General features: G+C 35.1%; 1 protein-coding gene across 1 annotated transcript in view; it reads right to left on the bottom strand.

Moving 5' to 3' along the window:
* Positions 1–1,590: 1,590 nt before the first annotated feature.
* The window catches only part of LOC110445873, a gene marked incomplete at its 3' end in the record, with an annotated part of 49,622 nt that continues 34,161 nt past the window's right edge, over positions 1,591–17,051 (bottom strand). The window contains exons 5-6 of the mRNA XM_021490701.1: positions 1,914–2,008; positions 1,591–1,700 (exon numbers count right to left, since the gene is read on the bottom strand). Coding sequence (XP_021346376.1) covers positions 1,591–1,700; positions 1,914–2,008 — 205 coding nt within the window. The remainder of the gene's footprint in view (positions 1,701–1,913; positions 2,009–17,051) is intronic.

The raw sequence follows: 17,051 nt of genomic DNA, 5'->3' as shown, positions 1-17,051 counted from the left end.
CAAACCTAACAAACAGAGCTCCGAACAGCTAGACATTGATGTGTTCTCAGCCTGAAACCATTTATCAGAACAACCCTGATTAAATCCGCTTGACATAAAGTTATCATTGGCAAATCGAAGTAAGGCACCACCAAATGAAAATTTTATTGGGACTGTTTGGAAAGCCAAACATAGGAAACAATTTCGATAAACCATACATTTAAACTCCTCTGTAGTACTAAAGACTAAAGTAATAAAAGTGTATGCCTAAAGTCTAACAAAGCATCTGTAGAAATTCAGCGACAATAGAAAGGTGCCCACATAACCCATTACTACCTTACAACAGGCAATATATACTTTAATTAATATTTCATGTAAACCGTGAGAGAAAAGTCGAGCATAAAAGTTACAGCCAACCTCGGGAACTGATAGTCCAGCTAAAAGTTACAGTAAACCTCGGGAACTGATAGTCCAGCTAAAAGTTACAGCCAACCTCGGGAACTGATAGTCCAGCTTAAAAGTTGAAGCCAACCTCGGGAACTGATAGTCCAGCTAAAAGTTACAGTAAACATCGGGAACTGATAGTCCAGCTTAAAAGTTACAGCCAACCTCGGGAACTGATAGTCCAGCTAAAAGTTACAGTAAACCTCGGGAACTGATAGTCCAGCTACAAGGTTATGGCCAACCTCGGGAACTGATAGTCCAGCTACAAGGTTACGGCCAACCTCGGGGACTGATATTCCAGCTTAAAAGTTACAGCCAACCTCGGGGACTGATAGTCCAGCTACAAGGTTACAACCAACCTCGGGGACTGATAGTCCAGCTACAATGTTATGGCCAACCTCGGGGACTGATATTCCAGCTTAAAAGTTACAGCCAACCTCGGGGACTGATAGTCCAGCTACAAGGTTACAACCAACCTCGGGGACTGATAGTTCAGCTACAAGGTTACGGCCAACCGCGGGGACTGATAGTCCAGCTGCAAGGTTACGGCCAACCTCGGGAACTGATAGTCCAGCTAAAAGTTACAGTCAACCTCGGGAACTGATAGTCCAGCTACAAGATTACAACCAACCTCGGGGACTGATAGTCCGGCTACAAGGTTACTGTCAACCTCGGGGACTGATAGTCCAGCTAAAAGGTTACGGCCAACCTCGGGGACTGATAGTCCAGCTTAAAGCCAACCTCGGGGACTGATAGTTCAACTACAAGGTTACGGCCAACCTCGGGCACTGATAGTCCAGCTAAAAGGTCACGGCCAATCTTTGGGACTGATAGTCCATCTAAAAGGTAACGGCCACCCTCGGGGACCGATAATCTATCTGATGGGTCAACTGTTACGGGAGTGTTTGCATGAAACAGCGATACTTGTGAGAGCAATGATGATTATTGTTAGCAATATTTTCCATACATCGGAACCTGTCACTGCATTAGCTAAGGCATCGAGCCCGAGACCTCCGGTTTACTAGTTTGATCCTCTTCAAAATTAGCAAAGAAACCTTTTAACTTACTGAGTTGGTTAGAAAATCTAGTATTTTGCCAGAATGACACAACCACTAAACATACAAAGTAAGGAAGCACAAATGCGAATCTTTAATCAAACAACAGTACTCACCTAACGTCTTCGTCATCTCCTCTTCTTCTAGAATAGTGTACCATGTGCCACCGTGACAACACTGGTGGGTGGCCACCTTACCAAGTCTGTGACCTCCTTTTACAAACTGAAGAATAGTACCATGATTACCGGATCAGATATTTGCTACAGACATTTACACATTTACAGGTTGACACATAGACCAACAGATAGATAGACAGAAAAATATATCCACTGAGCGCGACAGGACAGATAGATAATTCTACAGAAAGATTGGTGTATCGGAGTCAAGGCAGATCGGGTCGTACATGTACAAAAAACATACGACAGACAGTCTTACCTCCATACATCCGTTTTCGATGTTTGTATCAATGAATGGTATCCATGCCGTAGGAATGAGCATTCTGTATGTGTCTTTATCCATGTATGCACAGTCTGAAAACATTGTCATAAATTTAGTAAACAAGTACTTATTGTAATGGGGAACCATAACATAAGTATTCCAAACCCCCGCAGTTATGTTCGCGTTGCCCAAATAGACCTATATATGAAATTTGAGCAATCAGAGGTGCGCAGGTGTGAACAAAATGTTTTGCACATCTAGGCACACGCCCCAAAACTCATGTGAAGTTTCAATGGAATCAAAATAAAACGTTTATGAGAAAATTAGCGGACAAAATAAATTGTACAGCGGAACTACGAAAAGAAGAAGAAGAAGAACAACAAGTTCTAATTGTAATGAGGTTCCCCAAACGATTGAAAGCTATTGAAAGAATAATTAAACATAATATGTGTAATATTAATAAAAAAAAAAATAACAAATGAGATATCTTTAAAATTCCAACTGTTTTTGATGCAGAACAACTTTAATAGCGGAAAAAGCTACATTATTCCACATTTTATCCGGACGTCTGCTCATCAAATCATTCGCGGCTGCCATTTTTAAAAAGTCTTTATCATGAACATGCTTACTCCTTTTATTTTCCTTCTCAGATCAAACGCTTAGACGACCTGACGTCTGCTCATCAAACTTTGCGGCGGCCATTTTTGAAAAGTGGCTTATCAATAAAAAGCAGCGGTCTGGAAACAATATGGCGTCACTCAGGTGGGAAATTTTGAACGAGGTCTCTACTGACGGAATGTAGCAGCTGTCGGTGATAATAAGGCTGGTTTTGGATCAATAAATAATCAATTTATTGATATATTTGAGGTATGTGTTTTGTTATAACAGATTGTTGCTGTCAGCACCTCAGAACTTAGCAAAACGTTGACGTCGTGTCGGATGTGTCAAATATGATGCCAGGCAGGCAGGGCACGGGAACCGTGCCCCTATGTGGTCAGGGCTAGCGAAACTCGGGATATACTTCAGGAACGACAAATGGCCTACAGGTCATTTGTTTGATGGACATTAAACAAAAACAGTTAATGTGACCGTCGCTGTATGCATGCAATTGAGATTATTTTCACATCCGTTGAATACAGATCAGGGATTTTTTCAGATCATTTGACATGTGCTTTGATCCGTCGTACTGACTGTACATAACTAGGCTTTAAAATTTGGCTGACAGTTTAATTCATCCACAGGTACTAGCCTCGTCTGCCAATACACCCAATACAACCACAAACTTTTTTTTAAATTTCAAATTGGTAAATTAGATAATAATATGTGCACTTTTTGTAAAACTCATCCAGAAATAATAACACATATATTATGGGATTGTGAAAAGGTATCTAATTTTTTTTTGTTATGAATATTTTTTATTTCTTTTGGTTCGCACAAAGCCAGTACAACATTTTACATGATCATTTATATCATTTCAATAGTAATTGTTAAACAATACAGTTTCTTTCTACCATTACTTTTTTTTCTTTTTCTTGTTTCAGGTAATTGCTAATTAGTTAAATTACTGTTCCAATGGGCGCCTTTTTTCAGTTACTTCGTTAACTTTTTTTGATCTGTATAATTTGTTAGCTAAATATTCCATTTTTCGATGGTGTTTTAAAAATATTAAGACACCTTCTATTGACGGTATACTAGACTTACATTTGCAGATGTATGTGTATCGTCTTCTTATCAAAAAGCAGAAATTTAGCAATGTGTTGTTGTTTTCGCCGGAGTAACCTAAGATGGCGTCCTTTGTACTTATTTCAATTTCTATATTACATTTTACATATAGTAAGTCTGAAAAAGTTCTCCAAATAGTGCACACATGAATACATTGCCATAAAAGATAATACATATCTTCATCTCCATAGTTACAGAAAGTACATTTTTTATCATCTTTTATACCAAATTTAAACAGAAGCGTATTTGTGCATAGTATTCTGTGATAGATTTTATACTGAAAATTTTGTAAATGACATCATGAGTGCAACTCTTTGGTATCGAGTAAATAAAATTGCAGTTAATATCTAAATTTGTAATGTCTTGAGACCATTTTTCCATTGCTTTTTGGTTTGTAGTTAAAATTGTAGAAACTGAATTTGAATAAAATATATTGGTGGGTTTCGTCAACGTTCTTATAAGCGTTATATTTTCTTTATCTCTAATATAATTACTGCCCCGATTACGAATTGACCTTTTCCACGACGCTGGGATGGCTGTAATAACACCATAAAAACGGATTCTGTTCATGTCCGGAAAATTAAAGTTTTCTTGAAATTTCCGAAAGGTCATAATATTGCCATCGTTTTCAAATAAATCTGCTATCTTATTGATACCCCTTTCTTGCCATGTTTGGAAATATACTGTCTTATTATCTATTTTTATATTGTGATTAAACCAAATTAGCTGCGACAAGTAGTATTCTGCATTTTCACGTTCTAAATTTAACGTACTCCAAGCTAAAAACACATCTGTCCAGAAGCCGTTGAAGTTTTCAACAATTTTTGTCATATATTTTTTAACATAAGAGAGAATGTTTTCATATTTTTCTAATTGATCTAACAGAAGTAGTTTCCAGGGAGATATCTTTTGAGGATCGAGTACTTTCTTTATCCAAGTAAATTTTAAAGCTTAAATACAACTTTCTATATCTATCATTTTCATTCCACCGTTTTCGTAACTATGTTTTAACGTAGTCCTCTTAATTTTGTCTTTTTTATCATTCCATATAAACTAAAACAGATGTGTTCTATTTGTTGAACAATATGGCACGGTGGGTTTGGTAAAACTGTAAATAATTGCACGAGAATAGGGATAGCAAGTGACTTAACAACGGTTATTTTTCCAGCTATGGATTTTTGGAAGTTTTTTAGAATACGAGTAACTTCGCATTTTATCATCATAATTAACAGAAGTTGTATCAGTTTTACTAAGATCGTACTTGATACCAAGGAGTTTAAATTTTCCAGTAAAATTCCATTTTAATCCTCTTTCAGCACATATTTTTTCGTGGCTAACCCTTTTCCATCATAGTTTGCTCTAAGACCAGAACATTTGCCAAATGAATCTAAAATATCTAAAGTTGTTTTCAATGAAGTATCATCATCTTCAAGACTAATAGTAGAATCGTCCGCATACTGACTCGCAATATTTTCAGTTTCACCTATTTTAATGCCATTTATATCTGAACATTTTAATGTAGCACTTAGTATTTCTACTACCATGATAAACGAATATGGCGACAGAGGGTCACCCTGACGCACACCTCTTTTGATCGGGAAAAAAAATGATTATTTATTACGCAACTGGTGACGTCACTATAAAAAAGTTTTATCCATGTTTTAAAATTGCTACCAAAACCAAAGAAGTCTTAAGTTCTATCGAGAAAATCCCATTCCACCGTATCAAAGGCCTTTTCAAAATCGATTAAAAGTAATATTCCAGCTATATCTTTCTGATCTGTTTTCTCGATTAAATCATAAATAGTTCTTGTGCATTCGCCTATGTATCTTCCTTTAAGAAAACCCTTTTGTGTGTCGCTGGTGATGTTATTTACACTGGCAATAATTATATAATCTACGTTCAGTAGCGAAATGGGCACCAGTTCTTTAAAAAATCTTTTGCTTTGTTTGGTAAGCAGGTTATTACTCCCTGTTTTTGAGTAATTGATAATTGTATATTTTCGAAAATATACGTAATTGAATTAATAAGAAAACGTTTTAAATTTTTCCAAAAAAGCTAGTAAAATTCAACGGAAAAGCCATCCAGACCCGGAGATTAGTTCATTTTAAAGAGAGCTTTTGCACATTCTGATTCAGTCACTTCACTTTCACAAAGACCTTTTTCTTCGTCTGAAAAGTTACTAATAAATGGATTATCATTACAAAAAAAAAGTATTCTTTTGATCATCAGTTTTATCTAGATTAGTGGAGTTCTACAGGTTTTTGTAAGATGTTTTTAATATTGGTAATTATGGAACCATCATTGCGAACTAGTTTTGGAATCGGGTTTTCGGTAGAATTTCTTTTTTCTAAACGACAAAAATATTTTGTGCACCTTTCCCCTTCCATATTCCACCTAGCCTTTGCTCTGATCATTAGTCCCCGTATTCGTTCTTCCCTGAAATTATATAGTTCCAATTCTTTTGCTTCCAAAATATTTAAGGTTTCTTGATTTTCAAAAATCAACGGGGCGGTTTGTAATTTCAAAATTTCTGATTCCAATTTCAAAAGTTTTCCTTTCTTTGTCTTATTTTTCCAACTTGCATATGCTATAGTTTTCCCCCTTATAGTCAATTTGATAACTTCCCACAGGAGTTGATAATTTACTGAAAAACTTGCATTGTAAAAATTGTTATCTTTTATTTCACCGATTGCATAATAATTAAGAACATGGTTTATTACACTTTTAACATTTTCAATATAATTTCTATCATGCAGCAATGCATTGTTGAATTTCCACGTTCCTCGTCCCATTTCATGGTTATATAGTTTTAACTTATCAATAATTGGTGCATGATCTGATTTATATTTAATACCTATATCTGAAAAAGTGACAAGAGGCTGAAGATCAGATGATATAAGGAAGTAATCTAAACGGCTACATTTTCCACCTGGACCAAACCAACTATATCTCTTTACCTCTGGATGTTGATTTCTCCAAATATCAATTAAGTCTAATTTTTCCTTAATGTCAAGTATAGATGTCTTTGCATTTTTGTTGTTTTCTCTAGAATATTTATGTGTATCTTTTTCAAAAGACATAACCGCATTGAAATCTCCAGTAATAATAACCGAGTCGTTATCAAAGAAGTCAATATTTCTTTTCAGACGGTGAAAAAATTCAGAAGAGTCAGTATTCGGACCATATATACATGCAAGTGTTAATTTTTTATTCTAAATTGTAATGTCAAGAATAATGAAATTGCCAAACTCATCCGTTAAATATCGATGAATAGTATATTCAAAACAGTTGTGAAATAATATAACAATACCACGACTATTTCCAGTGTGGGAGCAACAATGACAGTCTAAACCCCATTCATGTTTCCATTGTCGTTCCATAGATGTTTTTGAATGAGTATCAATTAATATAGAAATATCATATTTTTTATTCCTGCTTAGGTCAAAAATAGGTCTCTTAATACTGTCTGATAGACCTCTACAGTTCATACATGCTATATTTAATTCACCCATTTACATCTGTTACAAACATCCGAAGGTAGAAATTTTGTTCTCCTAGATAAATCAATACATTGTATTGCACTAACGAAAGGGTATATAATTTGATAGAAAATATAAGAATTACTATTATTGCTAAAAATCTTGGTCTTCGATTTAATAAAAAATAATTTATCTTTGGCAAGCAAATTAATAAATATACAAAGGTCAACTTGGATAACTTGATATTACTCACGGTAAAACAATACATATATAAATCAAAATGCCTTGAAATAGAACTCAATCTGAATGGTCTAAAAAATCATATCAAATTCGAATTAAAAGCTCGCAAAATTCAAATATCTAAAAGTAACATTAAAAATAAAATACAGATTAACACACAAATACATCACTGGTTGCATTTTTTTTTTTTTTTTTTTTTAAATATAACATCTTTCTGACCTAGGTTTCCCTTGTCCTTGCTTTGTCCCACATGTCAATTTGTCTTCTTTTTTTTGTGCATTTGACTTTTGTCTATATACCTAATGTCATGAATACCATATATTTATTAATAATTTATTTATATATTAATTTATGTTGATGTGTAACTGTAAGTGTATGTGTGTATGTGTGTGAATTATTTTTTGTCTCTGTATATAGGTACATGCTTAATAAGTATTTATTCATATTGAATTAAAAAGAAACTGTTAGCGACAATTCTTAAGCTTTAGGAGCTTAACCAACAATCATGTACCATATGTATTGTATCATGCCATGTATTTGAAATTTGAAAATGAATAAAAAAAAAGAAATTCATTTGAAAATATCCATACATTTTTCCCCCACCTAAAATAGCTTAATTTTCCCTTTTTAAAAAACACATATCTGTAATGTACAGTATTTTATTGTAAACTACTAGATAGAATATTTAATCGACCTTTTTCTGAGGATGGGGTCGACGAAATGTTCAAACACACGCTTGAGTGATATTTCAAACATAGTTAAATATTACAATTAATTATATATGATGATTTTCTGCAATTAATAAAATTTATTTAGGCAGGTGCGTAGAATTGCAGAATTGTATCAAAAGTTAATACAGATGCAATGAGTAGCTAATATCTTGTTCCACCTATTTCTGTTTCAGTTTTGAGTGATAATTAAGCAAGACAGTATATTTTGCAAATGATTTGTTTATATTTCAGTCTCTTAGTTTGGAAAATTTCATGTGTATATGTGTCAGTTACCTATTATTCTGACGCACATTTCACAGCGGTTAGTTGTATTGTCCACAATTCTTTTTCTTTTTGAGAAATACACTAAATTCCAATACGAACATGAAATGCACTGAATAATTTTTCAAATCATAACTTAACATTTTATAAAACCTACAAACATTTAATATGTAGAATCCGTTCGAGTTTGGGTGCTTCAGTAGTCATTATGCACTCTTGTATTACTTTGAGGTGACTACCACCAAGGAACCCTTGCCAATTAACTGCCTTCAAAGTAACTCTCCACTCTCTATACAGAGCGAGCAATATCTTGGATTTGAGGTTAATACATGTAACAAGAGTAATTTGGCCAATAGCTATCCTGATATTGCTTACCTGGTCGAAAGGACAGAGCTGTAAGTTAAATATGCTGTACTGTGGCATCCGTCTTTACACCCGTCAACATTTTCTTCAAATAAATTCTTATTTAGAACCGCTGATTTCAGAATTTAAACAAATGTGACTACAAGTATTTGGAGGTGGTGAATATTCAAAATTGTATAAGTAGTCGAGTTGAACACCCCAGGGGCCAAGGGTAGGGAGAACAGGGGTTAATATGGCCATATTGCTTTAAACATTTAATTTCTAAAAATTATGAGAAGGATATCATCTATATTTGCTTGGAAGCATTGTGAGGAAGCGGGAATTAAAATTGTACAAACAGTCGGGACGAGGGATGGGGCCAAACTGGTAATTTAGCATGTTAAATTGTTCGAAAAAGTGATCTATGGAAGAATTTCGAAACTATGCGCGAAGATAGACTTTCCATACCGGTTACAACAAGGTTTTAGACCAAAGTTTGGAAGTATAACAGCTGCGTTTACGGTAAAGGAAGCCGTGTGCCATCAACTTGAACGAAACACAAGAGTCTACGCAGCATTTTTAGACAATGCAAAGGCATTTGATAGTGTCTTGATCAACGGCCCCCTTTTAAAACTATACAACCTAGGCTTTAATGGTAAAATCTGGCGTATACTTTCGAAATCATTCAAAGATGTGACATCATGTGTGTTATACGTAGGGAAAACGGGGAAACCATACAAGGTCGAACAAGGCGTCGGTCAAGGTCGTACTTTGTCATCGTGGTTTTTTCTAGTCATGATCAATGATCTTATCCGTGATCTTGACTCATCTAGTGTTGGCCTTCACGTGCCCAATCTACACATACCGGCTATATTCTTAGCAGACGACACTCTACTTTATGGATTATTCTATTGGTAACCTGCAGTGCCTCTTAGACATAGGTTTTGAATTTTCTCGAAAGTGGCGCTTAAATTATAATACCGCAAAGAGCTCACTGATGATGTTTCACAACGGTCATACAAAGCGCACTCCGCTGATTGAATGTAGATTGGGAGAGCAGCCTATACATTGGGTCACCTCGAAGGAATACGCAGAAATTATACTTACGTCAAATCTGCATTGTGATGAGAAAATCAAAACGTCGTGTGCCAAAGGAAGGCATTTACTGAATTCATTAATAAGTGTTGGTATTTACAGTGGAGGAATGAATCCACTCACAAGTTGCAAGCTAATAAAAACTATAGTGCAGTCGCGCATTCTCTATGGATCAGGGCTATTTCATCACAACAATCACGCCAATACCTCGCCCTTGTTCAGCGATATGCCTCACAGAGGTGCCAAGGCTTCGAGAAGACATCGTCGACACTCGTTACAACACGAGCAATAGGATTATTGGATATATACGGTGATGTTGACCGAAGAAAACTCATGTTCTGGAACAAGCTCTGCTCGGCGAGTAATAAGCATGTATGAAAAATTCTCTTTACGATTCGGTTGTGCAATTTCGTATTTGGTGACATATTCATCAAAGCAGAAAGTTTCATTCATGACATATTCACAACTGCGGTAAGACTCGAGATTTCAACTATGTTGCTGGACTATGGGTTTGACGTTTTTTGTCCAGCACGTACATCGTGGAGGAACTTCTGTAGAAGGACTGTCGAAGAATTTTACTATAAAGGTGGCAAGACGCGATGGTTTGCTCAGAAATATAACAAATGTATCATTGTATTCATACTGTGCAAGGTCCTAATTCATTGTGGTTGATAAGCCTGGTGTTCCCTAAATATACGTGGAAACTTGGAGAACTTATAAAATTGTCCTGCCGGTACGAAAAGATACTGTTGTATGTAGAATATGTCAGAAACAGTCTGACAATATTACTTTACAGTTTCTTATCCAGTGTCCATCGCTATTCAAAAGTCGCGATACACTCTTAGACTTTTTTGTCAATTTCTTACACGTATCAGATTATGTTAAATTTGATCACCTGCCAGATGAAAAACAGTGTCAATGTATACTCGGAAGTTCAAACGATATTCAACTGAATCGTGACAGGTGGGCCCTGATACCTATAATGATCTCAGAGATGAACACTTTACTATGATTATGTATACAATGTATATTCTACATTTGATGTAAGCACAAGATAAGACATGAGCCATGTACACTCTCTAAAAGGAGAAAATAAAGAAAGTCTGTCTGTCTGTCATGTATATATGTGTCTATGCGAATAATTGACTACATATAGCAAGTTGTCTGCGATTTTATTTCAAACGATATGTGATATTGAGTGTAGTTTAGTGAGTGAAAGAGTGTTCTGTTTACTTACTGCCTTCATTATTACACATATTTTCTTAATTTCACATAAAAATTCGAGTAAGAATTCCAGTAGAGCTACACAAAATCTTAATCTCATAGACCTATGATATGAAGGCTGCCCATGGTGAGATGGCCCTTTAAAAGTTGGATTCTGGGATGTAGGGCTATAAAGTTTGTTTGACTGTATGTCCATGTTTGATTTTTAAGGTCACAGGGGTCAAATATGTTTAAATATTTAATGGGTTCTGTTGAATCAAAGATAGTGATATTTTAAATTGCCAGTAGCTTCATTTTAGTTATCTTAAAGTTTGTGAGATTTTTACCAGGTGAAGGATACATACCCATTGGGCCTCTTGTCCGATTTTATCATACATTAATATAGATCATGTTTCTTAATGATGCAACAGAAGCAGACAAATGTGCGACCTCCTAACACTAGACAGACGCTCTACCAATTTAACCCTGGTCAACGACGACCCACACAATCCAGTCCCGCTACAATACATACACAACATTATGCAGTTTTGATATTATCATACTTTTGACAAATAATTGCCAATATTAACATCTACAAACCTTATACGATTTGCTTTCATTTCTTTTATTTGAAGCATCCTTAAGTGGGGATGAAGTGCAAATATAGGAAGTTATCCCTCTTCAGAGGGGCAAGCAGGAGCTAAAGGCAAAAATATAGGAAGTTATACCTCTTCAGAGGGGCAAGCAGGAGCTAAAGGCAAAGATATAGGAAGTTATCTCTCTTCAGAGGGGCAAGCAGGAGCTAAAGGCAAAAATATAGGAAGTTATCCCTCTTCAGAGGGGCAAGCAGGAGCTAAAGGCAAAGATATAGGAAGTTATCTCTCTTCAGAGGGGCAAGCAGGAGCTAAAGGCAAAGGAGGATATTGTAAGACATCAATGTAACAGCATGTTTGATTTTATTTTATTGATCACATGACAGGTAAATAAAACATGATGTTACCCTTGACCGTTTGTGTAGCACCGGCCATATTTCCCTTGTTTGGAGCCGCTCTAGAAAGATCAGCTAGAGGTACCACATCTGAGTTCGGAGTTGCTGAAACAGTTGCGGAATCCTGATTATTTTACCCGGGGCCGCTCGCAACGTGTACACTGAAATCACCCTGTCTGTCTGTCTGTCCGGTGGTATTTGTAATCCTCCGGATGACAGTTCTAGTTAATTGTTCTTATAGTTAAGTAAAATAATTAATTGATTTTGCATTAGGGAAGAGAGGTTCTTTGTTTTGCATCGATCAATCATGGCCCTTGTGAATTGAGTTTCCCTACCATAAGGCCAATAAATGTATAATATAGGGTAGGTGTTATAATGCATGTAGTTGGGTTTTCTGTCTGTCCATGCATCTATCTGTCCGTCTGTCTGCTGACAAAACTAATTTGAATAAAAATATTATTTGAAGAGCATGCACTTCAACAATTTTAAGATATTTGGTACATACAATGCTCTCATTGAGGGGCATGCATTTTTGAAAATAGAAAATGGAGTTTATGGAGTTATGTCCCTTTGTTCGAATAAATTGCTTTACACAGAAGCCTTACAACAAAATATAACAAATGGAGTTACCTATCATAAATTGTATGACGTGACGGTCATGCTACATGCATGGGAAGTGTCTTGATCAAATCATGGAATGGTTTAGATCTTAATCTTGGTCATAAAATGTATAATGGAAATGTAGAGACGATAAATGCTACATAGTATATATATGTAATTTCTGTATAAAAAGATTGATAAACAAGGGCTACCACGAGTGCATTCAGGGTTCATTCTTGCGCCTTTGAACTTAGTCAATGCTCAAAGTAATGAAAAACATACATTGTTATTATGTACATGGTTACATTGAGATTCCAACCCTACAACCAAACATGTGCTTGTTTGGCATGAAGAAACAAACACAATCATCGATATACCCTAGGGTCTAGCACAATCATTTGAGCATTATTAGCCTAGAATGACTTTTAATGAAAATGTTTTGTCACGAGTGCTTCAATATCAAAGCGACCTTCTTTTTATCAACAAGACAATATAACAAGACATTAAAGAAAATAAATTAATTTGGATAAACTGTGGTGGATGATGACTGCAATGTAAACACACAATAGTGATGACGACAGATGCAAGTTCTATAAATCGTTGAACCCCTCTGTCCCTTTAAGAGTAAAACTGGCAGCACACGATCACTGTGACGTGTCGACTAATATAATGATCCAACTATGAATAACACTTAAATTCGAACGTCCTTGAATATATTTATATGATTATACTTGATGGCAATATCGCAAAACATAACCCTGTCTGTCTATATATTTCATTTCATAATTAAATTGGCGCTGAAGAAAAAAAACAATATTATATATATCATGTTTCGGTTAGCTTGTAATAATTACAATAAGTTTATATAATAATACTAATTATTTTGTGAATGACCCTAGCGGTTAAACAACGACTGGTCTGAGTACATCTTGGCTAAATTAGATGAACAGACCACATGGGCTTTGTGAACAATGTTTACTTGCCGAAATATTCACAATTGAAGTTCCAATTTAATCCGACTTGCTACTTCCAGTCGCCATTTTGTAAACAGGGGCCTAATCTCGAGCTGATGTGCGTTTGAAAGAGTTTGAAGTATTGCAAGCTTTTAAACGATCATGCCCAGAACATACTCTCTAAGGATGATGTTTTTGATAAATTTACTATCAATTATTTACTATATTTCTTTTTTGTTTATTCTTTAAACTATCTTTAATTAATAAATATCAAGATTTTGTGAATTGAAAAATTGCATTTTATGACGTTACCGGAAGCGCACTTGATACGAGAACGTGACCCGGAAATACCTCACAACATAATCAGGACAGTAATAATAAACAGACGTTTATCGAACATTAACAGATTAATACCGTATGTATTGAGACACTGATGTGTTAGAATACAACGCAAGGTAACACTCGTTTAATCCATTGCTATCACATCAAGTACTAACTGACATTTATGCGAAAATATCAGCTTTAAATGTTTGCGATCGCGCAGACCTACTTTCGTTTTACAGTTTACATACATTTGTACATGTCGGCATCAACAGTATACCTTAACTTGTGTCCTTCATCGTGCCGATGATTATACATAAGCGCATTCGAGGAAAAGTTCGTGATTAAAAGCTTGTGTGTGGGTTTTTTATCTTAAAATTATCGGATAAAAGCATAGTGGCATGTTACTCCAAAATACAAGATATAAGAATCATTATTTTACGTTGAATAAATGTCATAGTTAACATAAGCTCTCAGGAGCTTGTATTTCGACAAACATATATATATATATATATATATAAATGGTAAAACATTGTAACAGTGTAAGGTAAACAACAATTTGTGATTGGGACATAGCATTTATTTGTAAGCAGGAGCACGGGTTTGATAGCCGTTAATATTACAAGACATTTTTAGTATTGCTGCTGCTCGTGACGCCAGTGATGTATTTTTTGCTTACAAGTTAAAGCGTCGTTATCCAAAAAGAAGAATAGGACAAATTCAAAAGTGTGAATTGCCTACAGCTCCTGTCAAAAGTCAAAAACATTCCTCTCGTGTTCTATCTCGTCACCTGGACGTTTGTAAGTTAGAACAGCTGGTCTCGCAGACGCTTAGACTATGTACACAATATATATACAGTTATACCACAGTATTGTAATTGTCTCGGTATGGCTACGAATGCGTTCCAGGTCAGGTTATAGAGAATCAAATGTATTAAATTCAAATAAAGCACCACTTCACGACAATCATGGATTCATATGGGTACAATGTTATTAAAATAACATTCATACAGTGCATGCAAGCTGAAATTAACAAATCATATTGTCCTCCTTTGTTTTTTTACATAAATCATGACATAGTCGACAAGGCAACTTGTTGCTGGGCGCCGCCATTATTATTTACATGCACAGGGACTTGGTATTAATTTCTAATCCTCAGTTCACATATGTGTATTATATAATGTATGATATAAAAATAATTATGTGGACCATAGTATGGTAATTCGTGCCAAGTCCCTGTGCCACGTTCAATAATTTGGAAGCTTAGAGGACAAGGCTGAATCCGCTAAGGTTGAATACATGAATATGTGAATACAAAATGAACGCTTTGCTAGCAAAGATGAGATGTTACAGGCTGGACAGATAATGACAACAAAAACAGGCTGAAAACATTTATGGAATGTGTTTTTCTTAAGGGAGGCTGTATAAACACATTATGAATATGTAAAATCATGATGGAAGTCCATTCTGCCCGAATTAAACACCAACAAACAACATTTAAACCCTTCATTCCCTAAATCTGTGATTAAAAGGATTGTAAAAAAAAAATGTGTTCGCTTAAATGTTCAAATATTTCTGTTCAACATTCATATTTACAGTGGTGTTAAAATCAAATAATACATAAGTTGACATAAAATTGTACTGCAGTATTTTTTGGTCTGACTTTTGACAGCTAAATAAGTCTCATCAAGGGTCATTGACCTGTCAGAAGTTGAAGTAGCCAAAGTTATTTGACTTTGGTGTAGAGGCATCCTAAAAATAGAAGAAAGTAAGGACTGGATTTTCTCGATCTCGAAGAATTGTGCCCCTTTGTTTGCTTTCCTATACATCTTATTCTGGCAATTTATCATTCATACTTTATTTTTCCATTTGTTATGCACTTCATATACATCTGATTAGAATGGGAGATATTTAAAAATGCACAAAATTCGCGAAGAAAGCTGAAAGTTACAAAAGACCAAAAGGTGAAACTTTACACCATGCAGGCCAGGTTTGAACATTTTACTGTAATGTTTGTTTTACTTTCCGTGTGGGGAGGATTTTTAATGTATCTCGACTGTTATATCAATCAATTGATTTTCATTTAGATGGTGTCTCTGAAAATTATTTCTTATATAATTTAAAATTTGTTTCAAGTAATACTCATACTCTCTGTTTTAAACTAGGAACACTTGCTATGTACTCTAAGTATTTGTGCAGTTATGATTGATTGTCTTTCTTTGGATAATATTTATGAGAGTTGTGTCCCTCACATGATTTCCTTTCTGTTATATATCGGATATAGTTTGTTACTTCTATAGGTTCCAAGTTTCCTTTTAGATAAAATATGTCATGTTTAGTGATTTTTGAGAATTGATGGTTTTGCGAAATTTGCTGATTGTTTTGCAAGGTACCAATATTTTTATATTTATAACATATATAGGGTGCTCCCATAGCTACCACTTTCTTTAAAATGTAGATTAGCTTCCCGTTGTTTTTGGAAAAAAATATCCAGAAATTTTAGATAGTTTTGAAGTTTTGCTTTAAACTTACCATACTGACAATGTCAGACAATTTCAGACATGCGAAACATATAATAATGTGTAATTCTTCTTGAATTTGGTGTACAGATAGATCTTGATTTGACAGATCTGTCAGATCAGGACAAATTACTTAAATTGGAGTCTACATAAAGAGTTATGTCCCTTTACTTTCTTTTTCAAGATTACATGAGTCAAACAATTTTCTACTTGAGTCATTGAATCTGTCAAAATCTGTCAAACCATAATTTACATACAATGTACACGGGTGGGGGGGATCGGGGATTTTCTTTCATGTCTACTACTTGGGGGACATTGAACAGACCAAAATAGATATTCTGCCCCCATTGCAACACACTTGGGATCTTAAATCTTTCCTTTCTTTCTTCACTGTTCTGCCTTTCCTTGGTCGTGCTGCCTGAGAAGCATGGCGAACACTTAAGGATCAGTCTGTCCGTCATCACACGTTGTCGTTTGCAGCGGCAGTCACATTTAAGTTTTCCAGACTTTGTTTCGCCACCATTTACCATATCAATTTGTAACTTTGTATGTGGCTTAATCATAATAGATTACAGATCAATTTCGAACCACGTGCCAATATTTTATTTTTTTGCTGGAGTTACATGTATGGCCCTTCACACATTGGAATTGTTCTCATAATTAACTGTTTGCCATACTT

This window comes from Mizuhopecten yessoensis, unplaced genomic scaffold (assembly GCF_002113885.1).
Source record: "Mizuhopecten yessoensis strain PY_sf001 unplaced genomic scaffold, ASM211388v2 scaffold2399, whole genome shotgun sequence".
Taxonomy (NCBI): Eukaryota; Metazoa; Mollusca; class Bivalvia; order Pectinida; family Pectinidae; genus Mizuhopecten; species Mizuhopecten yessoensis.
Note: the sequence above shows the minus strand (reverse complement) of the source record. Positions and strands in the feature narration are given on the sequence as shown.